The 12,675-nt window shown below is 44.8% G+C and overlaps 2 protein-coding genes across 2 annotated transcripts in view; both read left to right on the top strand.

Moving 5' to 3' along the window:
* Nucleotides 1-1,023: 1,023 nt before the first annotated feature.
* Nucleotides 1,024-5,688, top strand: CRLS1 (cardiolipin synthase 1). The gene is made up of 7 exons (XM_088521311.1): nucleotides 1,024-1,519; nucleotides 1,560-1,780; nucleotides 2,347-2,476; nucleotides 2,894-2,979; nucleotides 3,387-3,455; nucleotides 3,784-3,875; nucleotides 5,376-5,688. Exons 1-7 carry the CDS (start codon nucleotides 1,024-1,026, stop codon nucleotides 5,461-5,463), a joined length of 1,182 nt encoding a protein of 393 aa, XP_088377437.1. The 3' UTR covers nucleotides 5,464-5,688.
* A 1,582-nt stretch (nucleotides 5,689-7,270) lies between these two features.
* Nucleotides 7,271-12,675, top strand: part of COMMD1 (copper metabolism domain containing 1) — a 61,332-nt gene continuing 55,927 nt past the window's right edge. Inside the window, exon 1 of the mRNA XM_088521246.1 lies at nucleotides 7,271-7,438. Coding sequence (XP_088377372.1) covers nucleotides 7,421-7,438 — 18 coding nt within the window. The 5' untranslated portion in view covers nucleotides 7,271-7,420. The remainder of the gene's footprint in view (nucleotides 7,439-12,675) is intronic.

Genomic DNA, 12,675 nt, shown 5'->3' with positions numbered 1-12,675 from the left:
TTTCATTAAACTTCAAAGTCTAATTCAGGATATTATGCAGTACTATAACCTACTGTTTATTACCAGAGTGCTGGTGTATCCGAACAGAGCATGTGTTCAGTTTGTGCTGCAGAAGGACCTTCCCCAAGAGGAAAGTAGTGCATGTGTGTCTTCCTTCAAAGTCAGCATCACCTAGTGCAGTAAAAGGGCAAATGAAAAGTTTTTCAGCATATGTATTAAAATATTTTTCAAGAATGGGTTGCTTTAATGTGTCTTTCTCTTAATTTTTTCTACTTCTAACTTAACTGAAGCTTCACTTTTACTGAAAAGGCAGGAAGTCACTTGCAAGTGGTGTAGGAAACCATGAGCTCTGCAGCTTCTTGGTGCGCTTTCCTCTAAGGCTGGAGAATTCTGCTTTGGAGGCTGAGGGAACCTTCCATCTCAGCCCATACGAAGTTCAGGTCTAACCAGCCTCTCCCTGGTTAGTTAAGGTTTGTAGTATTTATTTATTTATTTTAATAGAAATGGATACTATGAAAGAGCAGGGGTGGTCTTTAAGGGGAAGAAGACACAACTACACTAGGCCTTTAAAGACAGGGCTCTTTTAGCCTCCTCTGGCCTCTTAGGGCATCTTCTTTAACTTCTCTCTTCACTCTACCGTGTAACCCAGTCATGGAAAGAGATTTAAACAGGGTGAGCAGGAGCTGTTTTTCTGGAACCTCTTCTGTCACTTAGGAGCAGGCTTGGACAAGTGGCGCCTGGCCATGGTGGTCACGGGGTCTCAATGATAGTGCTGGTCTCAGGGCTGCCATTCCCCTTTCTGCAGTTGCAAACGGCCTTTCCTTTCTGCCGTTTCTCTCCTTCACCCCTCCCAGGCAGGGGCCGGGCACCTGGGGTGAGGGAGATGCCGCTTTGAGGGGAAAGAAGAGAAAATAAAGCAGGGGCCGTGGGAAAGCAAACTCGGCCGCGTTGGAGCAGCCAGGGGCGCGGTGCGGGGCCCTTAAGGCGCGGGCAGGCGGCGGCGGCCTCGCGGTGCCCGCGGCCATGGGCGGGCGCGGCGGGGCCCGCGTCGCCGCGGGGCAGGTAGGGCCCGGGGGCGGCCGCGCTGCCGCCAAGCGCCGCGAGAGGCCGCGCGGCTGCTCGCGCACGCGCAGCCCGGCGCCCGCCCGGCCGCGCGGAGCCCGCGCGCAGCCCCCGGGGGCGCCGGGTGGCGGCGGCGGCGGCGCCGGGCCGGGCCGCTCGCTCCCGCGCCGCGGCTGGGGGCGGCTGCCGCCATGTTGGCCGCGGGCGTGGCTGGGCAGGGGGCTGTGCGGGCTGCTGGGCGGCGCGGCGCGGCACCGCCGGCCCGGGGCCGGTACCGGTACCAGGCCGCTGGCGAGCCGGCCCGGTGCCGAGGCCGAGCGCTGCCATGGTAACGGCAACGGCAACGGCGGCCTGTGCCTGGCGGCGGCGCGCGCCCCACAGCGCGCGCCCGCGACCGCCGCCGCCGCCGCCTGGGGCCTCCTGCGCGGGGCCGCGGCGCGGCGGGCGGGCGGCGGCGAGCGCGGCGGCCCGGGCCGCTACGCGGAGCTGCTGCGCGCGGGGGGGCGCGGGCTGGCGCGGGGCCTCGCCGGGCGCCGCGCGGCCTCGGCGCCCTGAGGGCCGCGCGTCGCTGCCTCCGCAGTACGAGAACCCCTGGACCGTGCCCAACGTGCTGTCCATGGCGCGCATGGGGCTGGCGCCCGTCCTGGGCTACCTCATCGTGGAGGAGAACTTCAACGTGGCGCTCGGCGTCTTCGTCCTGGCCGGCGTCACCGACTTGGTGGGTGTGCGGGTGCGCGGGGGCACCGCGGCCCCGCCGCGAGGCTCCCCTGGGCGCTCGCCCACGTTTAGCTTCGGCTAACGGGGCCCAGCGACGCTGCAGCTGTAAAGCAGAGCGGTCCTTGTGCTTCCCCATCCCCAGAAACGCGCCTGGACCCCCCGGGACGGAGCCAAGCAGCTCCTGGGCACCTAACGGGGCTGTGGGGAGCGGAGCAAGGGGGTGTCCGGGGTCCCCATGTGTCCCCAAGCAGGCCATTGTGCCCATGAACAGCCTGTGCCCTTGTCGTCACCTTGCAGGTGCACCCAAAACGGCGCCGATTCGCACGGGTTTCGGTGCGTGTCTTGAAATGGCACTTGCCATTCTTTAATACTGAAGATTGAATGTGTGTAGAGGCTGCCAGGATGCGGTGTGGAAACATGCTAACACATACCATATTTCATCACAGTACAGTTAAACTAACTGTGTTAAGTAATGCCATTCATCAGATGTCTTTGCAGTAGCAGCATATAGAAACTATCGCTATTTTTAGTCTTCTAACAGGTAAATGTCAAACTTTTTCTGTTTAGTTGGATGGGTTCATTGCCCGGAATTGGGCTAACCAGAAGTCCGCCTTGGGAAGTGCTCTCGATCCTCTGGCTGACAAAATTCTCATCAGTGTGCTCTACGTGAGCTTAACTTGTGCAAATCTTATCCCAGGTGAGAAAAAGTCATTACTTGCAGGTATCGCGTAAAGTAACGATGTGACATTTAGGCGTACTAATATTTCTCATTATATATGTAGGGAAAACGGCTGTAAGGCAGAACTCTTACTTTGTTGGTTACATTTTGCTTTTTGCCTCTATTAAATACTTAAAAAATTACCTTCCCCCTCAAAACAACCAACCAGCTAACCAAAAAGCATTGCTGTAAGCTTCAGATGTGATTTTCAAAAATCAGAATAGTCTTAAAATTTCAGGTGAAACCCTTTCAGAAATCATCTTAAATACCATCACTCATGCATAAAATCTCCCCAATAAGTAGAGAGTGATTATTATTATTCTTTTTTTAATTATTATTATTTTATTTTGGATGTGTGTTTTCACCAAATGCCGTTGGCTTGTGTTTTTTCTTCAGTTTCACTTACTTCCATGATTATTCTGAGGGATGTAGCGCTCATTGCTGCTGTTTTTTATGTGCGATACAAAACTCTTTCTCCACCGGTAAGTGTGTAGCATTAAACAAAATCACACAGACGTGTAAATCAAGTTCTTTCGATTAAATCTTCCGTGTTTTTATGTGTATGTATAGAACTAATAAGAAGCACCATTTAACAAAATTGGAGGCAAGAGATTTTCCTCCTGAGGTTTGATAGTTGCTCAAAACTTAGATGGATGCTATCAGATAAAACATTGTTCTTGTTCTCATGCAAATAGTTTAATAGCAGAGTAGTATTTTGTAGAGCAGGTTTGATAATGATGATACAGAGTTACTGGGTGTTTCCTGTATGTGGTATCAGATCATGTAAGAGCAGTAGCAATATAATTCTTTGGTGTTATTGACTTTTGTATTACATGAAGATGTATCCAAATATACTAGCACTGCCTTTTTTTTTTTCCTCCCCCAACAGCGAACATTCAGCAGGTATTTTAACCCCTGTTATGCTACTGCCCAATTAAAACCAACATTCATTAGCAAGGTAAGAGTAACAACTAATTACACAAGATAATTGCTCAGTGTGCTTGAGGTGATGTGCTGTTTGGGTAGGGTTTTTTTTAACTACTAGGAAATGTTTTTATTTTGCTGAGTCGTTTTCAAACTATTGCCAAGTAAAGGCAACTTAAATTCTGAAAGAGCTTCAGTCTGCACTGAAAGAGCACGTGCTAATGTTAAGTAGGCAAGATGTGTCACTAGAAACGCTTTTTTTTTCTGTATATGAATTGATGCTTAGATAAGTAAAGTATGTGTTGGTATTCACTGCCTGATACACTTTGTTTTGGTCATAATTCTATTTTTGTTTTTATCAGATGAACACTGCGGTTCAGCTAATTTTGGTGGCAGCTTCTTTAGCAGCTCCTGTTTTCAATTATGTGGACAGCATATATCTGCAGACATTATGGTAACTTCTTTTTTTCTCAAATATTTAGCATATTTCTAAAGAATCTGACCCTTGTGATTAACTCTGATGGTATGGAGCAAAAAGCTATGACCAAATGATGTCACAGGCCCATCCATTCGATTTTATCCTTCCAGATTTATTCTTGACTGACAAACGAGTTGAGATATTTTTTGGTATGTAATTTACTGTACAAGGAAAAAAATAGTCAAAACCAATTAGTATCCAGGAACAACAGCTAAGGATGAAGTCTTAAGAACAGACATAGTTGTATCAAAGAATACCCCCATATTAGTATAAAAGAAGAGAGTGGGAAGAAAGGCTATATATTTGCTTATTATCATGCTGTAAATGTTTGTGATATGAAGAAAAATGCACAGGGAAATATTTTATTCTTGTTTCATGCTGTACCTGCTGTCCTGAAAATTAGATTTCTGAAGCCGCTTTAGAAAAGCACCTGAAGAAATCAGTGGTTTTTGCTAGACTGTAGCAAATGAGGGAGGGGATCTTAAGAAAACAGGCATACAGAAGTGTGCTTTAAATAATGGCCTTTCCTTTTACTGCTGTCACAGAAAATCTTAATTAATTGTACCTGATGGCAAGCGTTAACAAACTGCACCAGCAGTTCTGTATGGTTACAAAATAAGGCTGAGCAGCATTTGGCAAAATTATCTGGTAACTTAGTTTAACATAGCAGAGTGTCTAGTTTATCTTTTTTTGTTATTAAAAAAAAAAAAAAAAGCTTATAAGGAGCTAGGTACCTTTATCTTAACAGCCAATGTGTTTTTCATCCTTTTGGAAAGCCTAATCGGGAATCGCTTCTGTGAAAGACACTTACCTTGCTCCTGCGCTGGGACTCTATGAGAGAGTTCACATATAGTGAGTAACAGAGAAATGCTAGGCATAACTTAGCAGGATACTCTGGAAACACCCTCAAAAAAACGCAGTGGATGAGCCTGCCCACGCGTTGGATGATGGCAGTGGTAACAGAGGGGCAGGACTTGGTGCAAGGAGACACGGACACATTTAGAAATGTCCGTGGTTCTAACCTAGCCTCTGGGAAGGGAACAAAACAGGCTAAAGCCAACACTTCTGCTTTAGCTTTGAGCATGTTAAAATAACAACAATTTTGAGTCTTGTGTTGTTTGGATGCTCCCCTCTCCTGCTACCAAGGGTCTGTTTCTTGTATCAGTCAGTTCTCAAGCTGATAAAAATTGTGTAAGCTACAAATTCAGAAACAGACTTTTGTCCTCCGTTCTCTCAAACAAGTGTTAATTTGATAAAAATTCAGCCTCATATATAACTGAATGGAAGCACACTACAGATCACTGGATGACAATTCATTTAATTCTCTAATTAGCGCTGAATTTCAGTGTATAAACTGGAACCTCTGTTTCTATAGTGTATGGTGTCATTGTGTGTGGAGAACAATAGGAAGACACGTAAAAATGTGATTTTTCATTGCCATACTTAAATGATTTACAAGAATTATTTTCCCCAAAGGTGCATCACAGCTTTCACAACGATATCATCTGCGTATAGCTATTACCACTATGGCCGAAAAACAGTTCAGGTGATAAATAACAAATGAAAGGACTGGGCCTCGGCAGCACGGTTTGCTGTACTGCAGAAGATGGTTGTAATCACTGGGGTTTTGATAAAGAACTCTGCTTTTCTGTTTGAACCATGGCATCATCACAATGAAATGAAGTTTGAATATGTACTGTGTATATATAGAGAGATTTCTCAATGTATTTTTAATTTGTTTAAAAATGAGATTGTTTACAAAAACAAATAAATAATATACTTAAAGACAGGTTAGTGGTTGCTACCATGTGCATTTTGAATAATTCTTACTGTTTTCAGAAGCTAGAAATAAGCACTTTTCACCAGCTTTCTTGGCAAGGCACTGAACAGACTGAGATCAAGAGCAGAAAAAAGCATTTCTAAGAGCAACTCTGCTTTTGTGCCTCCACCTAAGTCAGGCAAGTGGCATTGCTTGTTAGGATCCACGACTTAACTCCAGCTTTCTGTAGAAGAAGACATCACAAAGAAACAGTATCTTCAGAAATTTGAACTGGAATGATGGCAAGTTTGACTTCATATTCTCTGTAGATACAGATAGTTCACATAGATGTTATGTCCTCCCTCCTCTTTTTTTCTTTCTAAATAAGATGTTAATGATACTCATCAAAAAAGAGTTTTGATCCTCAGAATGGCTAGTGTGTGCCACGATGAATCTGTACCCAAGTTAGATATGGAAGTATGTTCCCCATGTCATTTCTAGTGATTGCAAATAATTTCTAGTGATTAAAAAAGCAACTGTATCTCCAGTTCCTTTTAGGCTTCTAAAGGTGCTATTTAATGCCACTGGAGAAAAAAAAAAGACATTTTAAAGATTGTCCAAATTAATGGAAAGGGTGGAAAAAACTTAGATGCACGAACATCTTCCTGTGCCTCTAGTTTCCAGAGTTGTTCTGTGACCCTGCTCTGACAGTGGCAGCTCAGGCATCCTTTGCCTGTTCCCTCCTCCCAGAAAGGTCTGGAATAAAGGATGAGGCAGAACAGATCATATCAATCATGTTAATTTGTTTCATAATTTAGAGCTACATGTGATGACTCTTGCATGTCGTAGAAAGGAGTGCAACTGTGAAGGGCTTGAATAATTGCAATCGGGTGATAAAAGTTACTGCTGTATTAGCAGAAGAAAATTTACTGTAGACACCTCTTTTAGGAGCACACAGTCTCTTTTGTGACTGTATATGCTTGTATATATAAAACATTTTAATAATTTTTATATTTAAATTTGTACAGAAAGGTGCACAGAAAAAAAAAAAGATTTTTATTGAGCTCTCACCAAGTTTTGTGGGCTGCCCTGCACCTTGCATCATCAAAGGGATATAGTGCAAATCTTAGGAAATGTCTTCAAAATATCTGGGTATTTCAGAAGAGCTCTACACTGTTTCTTCAGGGAACACTGTTTACAGTGCAGAAATTTAATTTATCCAGCCGCGTCATTCCCTTGCGGTTGCTGGGTGTTTTGTTTCGTTTTTTAAATCACAAGTATCTTGATTGAAAAGATTGAAACGTGCCGGGAATGGGAAAAACACTGCTCCGCGCGTCGGCACGCCTGTTGGTGATAAATCGGTAATAAACGTGCAATGACTTGGTGATCCTTGGTTAAATAAAATTCCACATGGCAGAGCCGCCCCTGCTTCCCTTTTTTCCGCCTCATTCCTGCGTTTGGCGAAGGCGCTGCGCGGTTTGGCCCCGCGCCGCCGCCGTACCCGGAGCCGCGGCGCGGGGCGGGCGGGGGGCGGCGGCCGCCCCTGCCCCTACAAGATGGGGGCGGCGGCGGCCGCGGCCCCCACAAGATGGCGGCTGAGGCGGCGGCGGCGGCCGCCGAGGGCTCCCGGCCGCTGGGCGCCCTGCTGGGCGGCATCGCGCAGGCCGCCTACTACGGCCAGCCGGGCGTCACGGAGGAGCTGCTGCGCGGGCAGCTCTACCCCGAGGCGGCGCCGGAGGAGTTCCGCGCGCTGCGCGCCAAGATGGGCGGCCTCCTGCAGGTAGCGCCGCCGCGCCGGCACCCCCGGCCCTCCGCGAGTCGGTGACAGAGCTATTGGTGGTGCCTGCCGGGTGCTGGCACTGCGTTGGGTTGGCGCTTAGCTTTTAGTCCCGTTTCGAGGCGGAGAGCTAGTTTCCATATATATATCTTTAAGAGCACCGAGCTTCCATATTTTTACAGCTACTTCTGTATGGAGGCTGCCTGGGGGTGAGAGCATGCATTAAAAAGCAGCAGGTTAATAGGACCGTCTGGTGCTTGAAGCTCAGGGGTAGCGACTGACTTTCAAAGTGAACTGGCACTGAGCTCAGGAGCGAGTGCAGCCTGTCCTGGTGCCGGTTTCATGGTATTCCTTAGCCTCCCTATTCTTCAGGAGCGTAGGGAACTGCTTACGTGAAATATGCCGCCTTAAATCGAAGTTTCTTCCTTTTCCTTCGTGCTTTAAGTCAACCTCCTCAGCAGACGTGGTTTCCTACCGGGTTATTGAATTCGGTCTTGGGGAGAATGGAATTGCTATGAAATTCCTGAGACTTTTAGCTTGCCTGGTGTAAAGATCTGAGGAGGAAAGAGGAGTGGGACAGAAGTGAGGTGTGTTGTTTCCTCCATCATAAAGTGTTTTGCTGCTGATATTCTGGGCTGGGAACACAGAATTAACCTCACTGCTTGTTTCCCTGTCCCTCTTATGGGTCATGGGGACCTCAACTGGCAAAGCCCAGTGTGGTTAAAAGCCAGGGTGTTTTCTGTGCTATTTGACAGTCTCAGAATCATCAAGAAAATTACTTTCTGCTGTACCATATTTATATATGATAAGAAACTAAAACTTCCTCTATTTTTCCATTGTGAGTTTTAGTATTTCTTGCTGTTTGGGATATTTCAACATTTTGCTGTTGATTCCCATTCCGTTCTTGATTTAACTTCTCACTTCTGTTTTTGAAATCATTTTCATTTCTAACTCTGCATGAGTCCAGTTCTCTTGGGCTATTCTTTCTCCCCTTCTCTGGTAATCTTTTCTGTAGATCTGATGCTTATGTTTGACTCACCTGTTTTTGTTACTGCATTTTTTTTTTTTTTTCCCTGAGGTGCTTTGACCCTAAGAGATAGGCCAGGAAACTAGGAAATGCAAGTAGTTTTTCCTCATTGTTTTCTACTCCTGCAGTGTATTACCTTCAGATAAACCATAATAACTTAATATAAGTAATCCCCAAATGCAGCACAAGCTTTATTTTCTCCATGTTCACACGTGTCTCCATAGATAGCAGTCGTTGCTGAAACGAGACGGCTACTCAGACAAAATGATGTATTTGAGACCAGAAGAAAGAGAATGTGACATCCAGGGGAAATAACAAGAAAAAATGAGGTTGGCAAAGTGTAGTTGATAAATTTGGAATTTTGTGAGGATGCTAGTAATTATTCTTTGCTTCTATGAAGGTTTTTACTATTTAATGAAACTGGTGAAAGAACATTTTCAGCTGAACCACAGAGAAAGATGCTTGCAGCACTTCCAACTTTCTGGTGTTGCCTGTGTTTCTCAAAGACGACTCCTGTTCAAGTAGTGTTAAGATGTGCTTATCCAAACTGTTTTGGACTGTAAATTCAGGCCTCAGGAAACACAGATGATTAAACTCGCTGGATATTTACGTTTTGTCACAGTAACAGTGAGGAATATGGTCATATGCTGTGTTCCTTGTGTGCTACGCGTGTAATGAAGGTTACCAAGTCGTGCCTTCCAACGGGAAGTGGCATCTCACATTTATTGGGAGCGTCTTGGGATCTTCATGCTTAGTGTTCAGCTCCTTGTGGATGAAAATCCTAGGAAATTGTCACTTTTTATGCTGTTTGACCTGCTTTGGAGCTTTGTTGTTGAGATAAGCAGTAGATAAGCTTCATGTAGAGTGTGCGTGTGTGTGTACGCTTGGGGCTGCTACTTACTAGTCAGTCCTTTAGAGAAAGTTATATCCGAGTATGATGGATTCCTTCAGAAATTCCTATCTAGAGCACCCTAAAAAATTTCCATGGCTTTCTGATGATTTTAAGGGCCACTTTTCACATATATCAATTTAGAGGAAAGCAGGCTTAATTTTTTTCTCCTTCATATCTCTGGTGGAAACATCCATATCCTAGCTGTTATTTGGGATACCTTCTTGTCAGTTCTTACAAATCTGTCTCACAAATCTCAGTCTACCAAGTGAACAGACTCATCTGAAGCCATCACACAGAAAATACGATGTGAGCCGTTTCCCCGGGTTTGAATGTGGTGGGTGGCAGAGGATCAGGGCACCGTCATCTTTGCCCTGCAAGTTACTCAATCAACCCCCCAGGCAGCTGAGAACCAAAGAACTTGGTCCTGCTGGGCACACTCTTAGTATCTGTGTGAATCAAAATGAACGTGGAGTGATGTAAAGTAATGTGAGTTAAAGTATTTGTGCGAATAAAGTTTTGGGAAGTATTAGTTTGGATCTGCTGATAATAATAAACTTAGAAAGTGGTTTTTTTTTTTTTTTTTTTTTTTTTGTGTATCATTTTAGTCTTTGGTCACGTGTGGCTTAGCTGGCCGTGTTTTTTTGTTTTTGTTTTTGTTTTACCATGAATGAAATCCATTAGGCACTGGGGAAACACCATGTCCCGCGTGATGAGAATGTTAATAACAATACTTGCATTTTCTCCATGTGATTTATTTTTGCCTTCCTGCTCTGGGTGTTGATACACGGAAATGAACAGCAGAATAACAACAGAAGGCCAGAGTACTTGTTCATGCAGGCTGTTGCCTTTTGGGGCAGTGATATGTGTTTGAAATTCCGAAGAAGACAGGTAACTTTTATGTGTCCATTAATGATAATACCTAATTGCACCAGATATGTTTTTTGGAGGACATAGACCTCGTTTAGGAGCCCAGCTTCTTTGCCTAGTTGAGAGGTAGGTGGCTAGTTTAGCTGTTCTGTATTGTTCTCTGTTGACTAAGGAATGCAAACACCTGAGTTCCTTGGGATGAGTGATGCCAACTTTTGGGAATTCCTGCCTGCTTTTGGGAATCTTGACAGTCTTATCTTGACACAGATAAGTAGCCAGTTGTTGCTCAGAAATGGGGAGGTTCATTACCCTCGTGGCCATCTAATTTCTGTAGTATTTCATGCCTTCTGAATAGTGATCCCTTAACATCAATCAGTCTGAGCATAAATCACCCTTTTGATGTGTTAGAAATTAGTGTAATTGGTTGAAGGGGTTTCCTGTGTTTTTTATTGGCAAACATTCTGTCTCGATACAGCCTGCTTATGGCTGTTTCCTTTCCCCTTCATACCTGTTCTGTGGATGAAGCATGTCAAGGAAAAAGCTGTTACCATTCTGCTTTACTAGTGAAAGCTATGCACTATGCCTTTTCCTTAGGAATCATCTAGTAGGGATAAAGGACCTTGTAATGTTTCTGTTACGGAAGAAGAAACAATACTTAAGAATGCTTAAATCCTTTCTGGGGTGTGTCTGTGTATATGTACGGTGCTTGTTATAGTATTGTCGTTTATCTGTCTCTGAGCATATTGCATCACTAAGCTTACAAAAAAAGTGTTTTTGAGGAAGGCAGATAAGTGATCTTTAACCTTGGCAAAACTGCCTCATTTGTAAAACTGCTCCACCTGTAGAAAAGGTGAGGGGAGGCCCTTCTCCTGAGGGCTGTGCCCTTGCTGGTAGCGGTGCTTTGCTCGTGTGTAAGGGTGGGATAGTTGTGCCAATGCTCTCCGATTCCCTCTCCCCGTGCAGTGTGTAGGAATGCTGCTTTATGCAGGGACCTTTCTTTTATTGTGTTGTGCTTCCGTGATGATTCCTGCATCTGTTGGAAGGTTCTGATGATACCTCTCTGAGAAGGATGGAGTAGATGCTGGTTAATTGTCTGCCCTGTGACTGTTTTTTCCCCCAATATTTTTATCAATCTGATAGTTTACAATAGTTATCTTCTCCCATGAAACCAGGCCTTTTTCGTCACTGAAGCACCCTTTCCTCTTCATTTCCATGTTTGTGGTTTTTTTTTTTTCTGCAGAACGTACAGAAATAACCCCACCTCTTTCTAAAATGGTAGATTTGCTTTGTAGAGGATCATGTTATCCTACTACTATTACCTTTTCATAACCTCCTCCTAATCCATACAGTTTCAAAACATTTAGAAACAGGGAGATTGGCTCCTGCAAATCCTCATGCTCAGCGTTTTTGTTTTTCAAAGACTTGCATCCTGGTTAAAATACTAAATTTGTCTCCTTGTTACATAAATTTAATTTTCTGAATTGCTTCCATTTTCTTTATTTTTTTTTAATCCTCCTTTACACCTAGAGTAATTCCATTCTTCTCCTTTTGGTGGCACTAGGCCATAGGTTTTCTTGAGCATGATTAAATCTGTCGAACGTGTTTGCTCTCCTGCTTCAGAACAAAGTGCACATTGGCTAATGAACTAGAAGATGTTGCCATGAGGTGTCCAAATATTATATTTAACTTGTAAGTATATATTTCTTCAGATATTGAGGGCATTACCCTCAGTAATACACACTGGTGTTTCATTGGTAAAATATTAATCAGATTGTACACAAGTAATATGAGAGAACCGAAAGCTTGATGTCCAGGATATAAAATGCAGCCTCTGTGTCTAACACACCATGGTCCTCTTCCTCTGGTTGTTTTCATTATAAGACTAACTGATTTTTTTTTTTGCTAGGTTTTTCTAATGGTTGTGGCTGTTTTCTTCACTGTTCTGCAGTCAAGGGACTGGTAGTAACCCTGTTGTTTGGTTCTTCTGTGGCACTAGCGAGCACAGTTTATGTAAGTCCAGTCTTGAAACTCTTCCTAGAATGCTACTTCATACTCAGCTTACTAGCTTAGTACTCAGCTACTTCTAGTAAATCTTTTCTTCATGCCTTTGGGAAGTGTCTATTAAATAAGGAATCTTTTGGTCGAAAACGGGTCTAAAAGCATGTGGAGGGGAAGCCTCAGTGCCACTAGCAGATAAAGCTGCTGGCAATGTAAAAGGCTCTGGGGGAGTGCGGGTGCCTCAGCTGCTGCTCAGATCTGTTACCACGTGTTGTCTCTCGAGACTGTCCCTTGCCACCAGGGACTGCGGGCCCTGCCGTGACGTTGCTGCCGTTGCCGAAGGAGGAAGTCCCAGGGCTGACGACGAGGACACTAGTGATCTTCACCGAAAGGATCTCTGAAAAGCCAGCGTGGAAAAACAGCAAGAGAATTCATTTGTATTCGCTCCAGGATTTC

Source organism: Tinamus guttatus, unplaced genomic scaffold (genome assembly GCF_059628265.1).
Source record: "Tinamus guttatus ecotype Peru unplaced genomic scaffold, ASM5962826v1 Tinamus_guttatus_pri_ptg000116l, whole genome shotgun sequence".
NCBI lineage: Eukaryota > Metazoa > Chordata > Aves > Tinamiformes > Tinamidae > Tinamus > Tinamus guttatus.
Note: the sequence above shows the minus strand (reverse complement) of the source record. Positions and strands in the feature narration are given on the sequence as shown.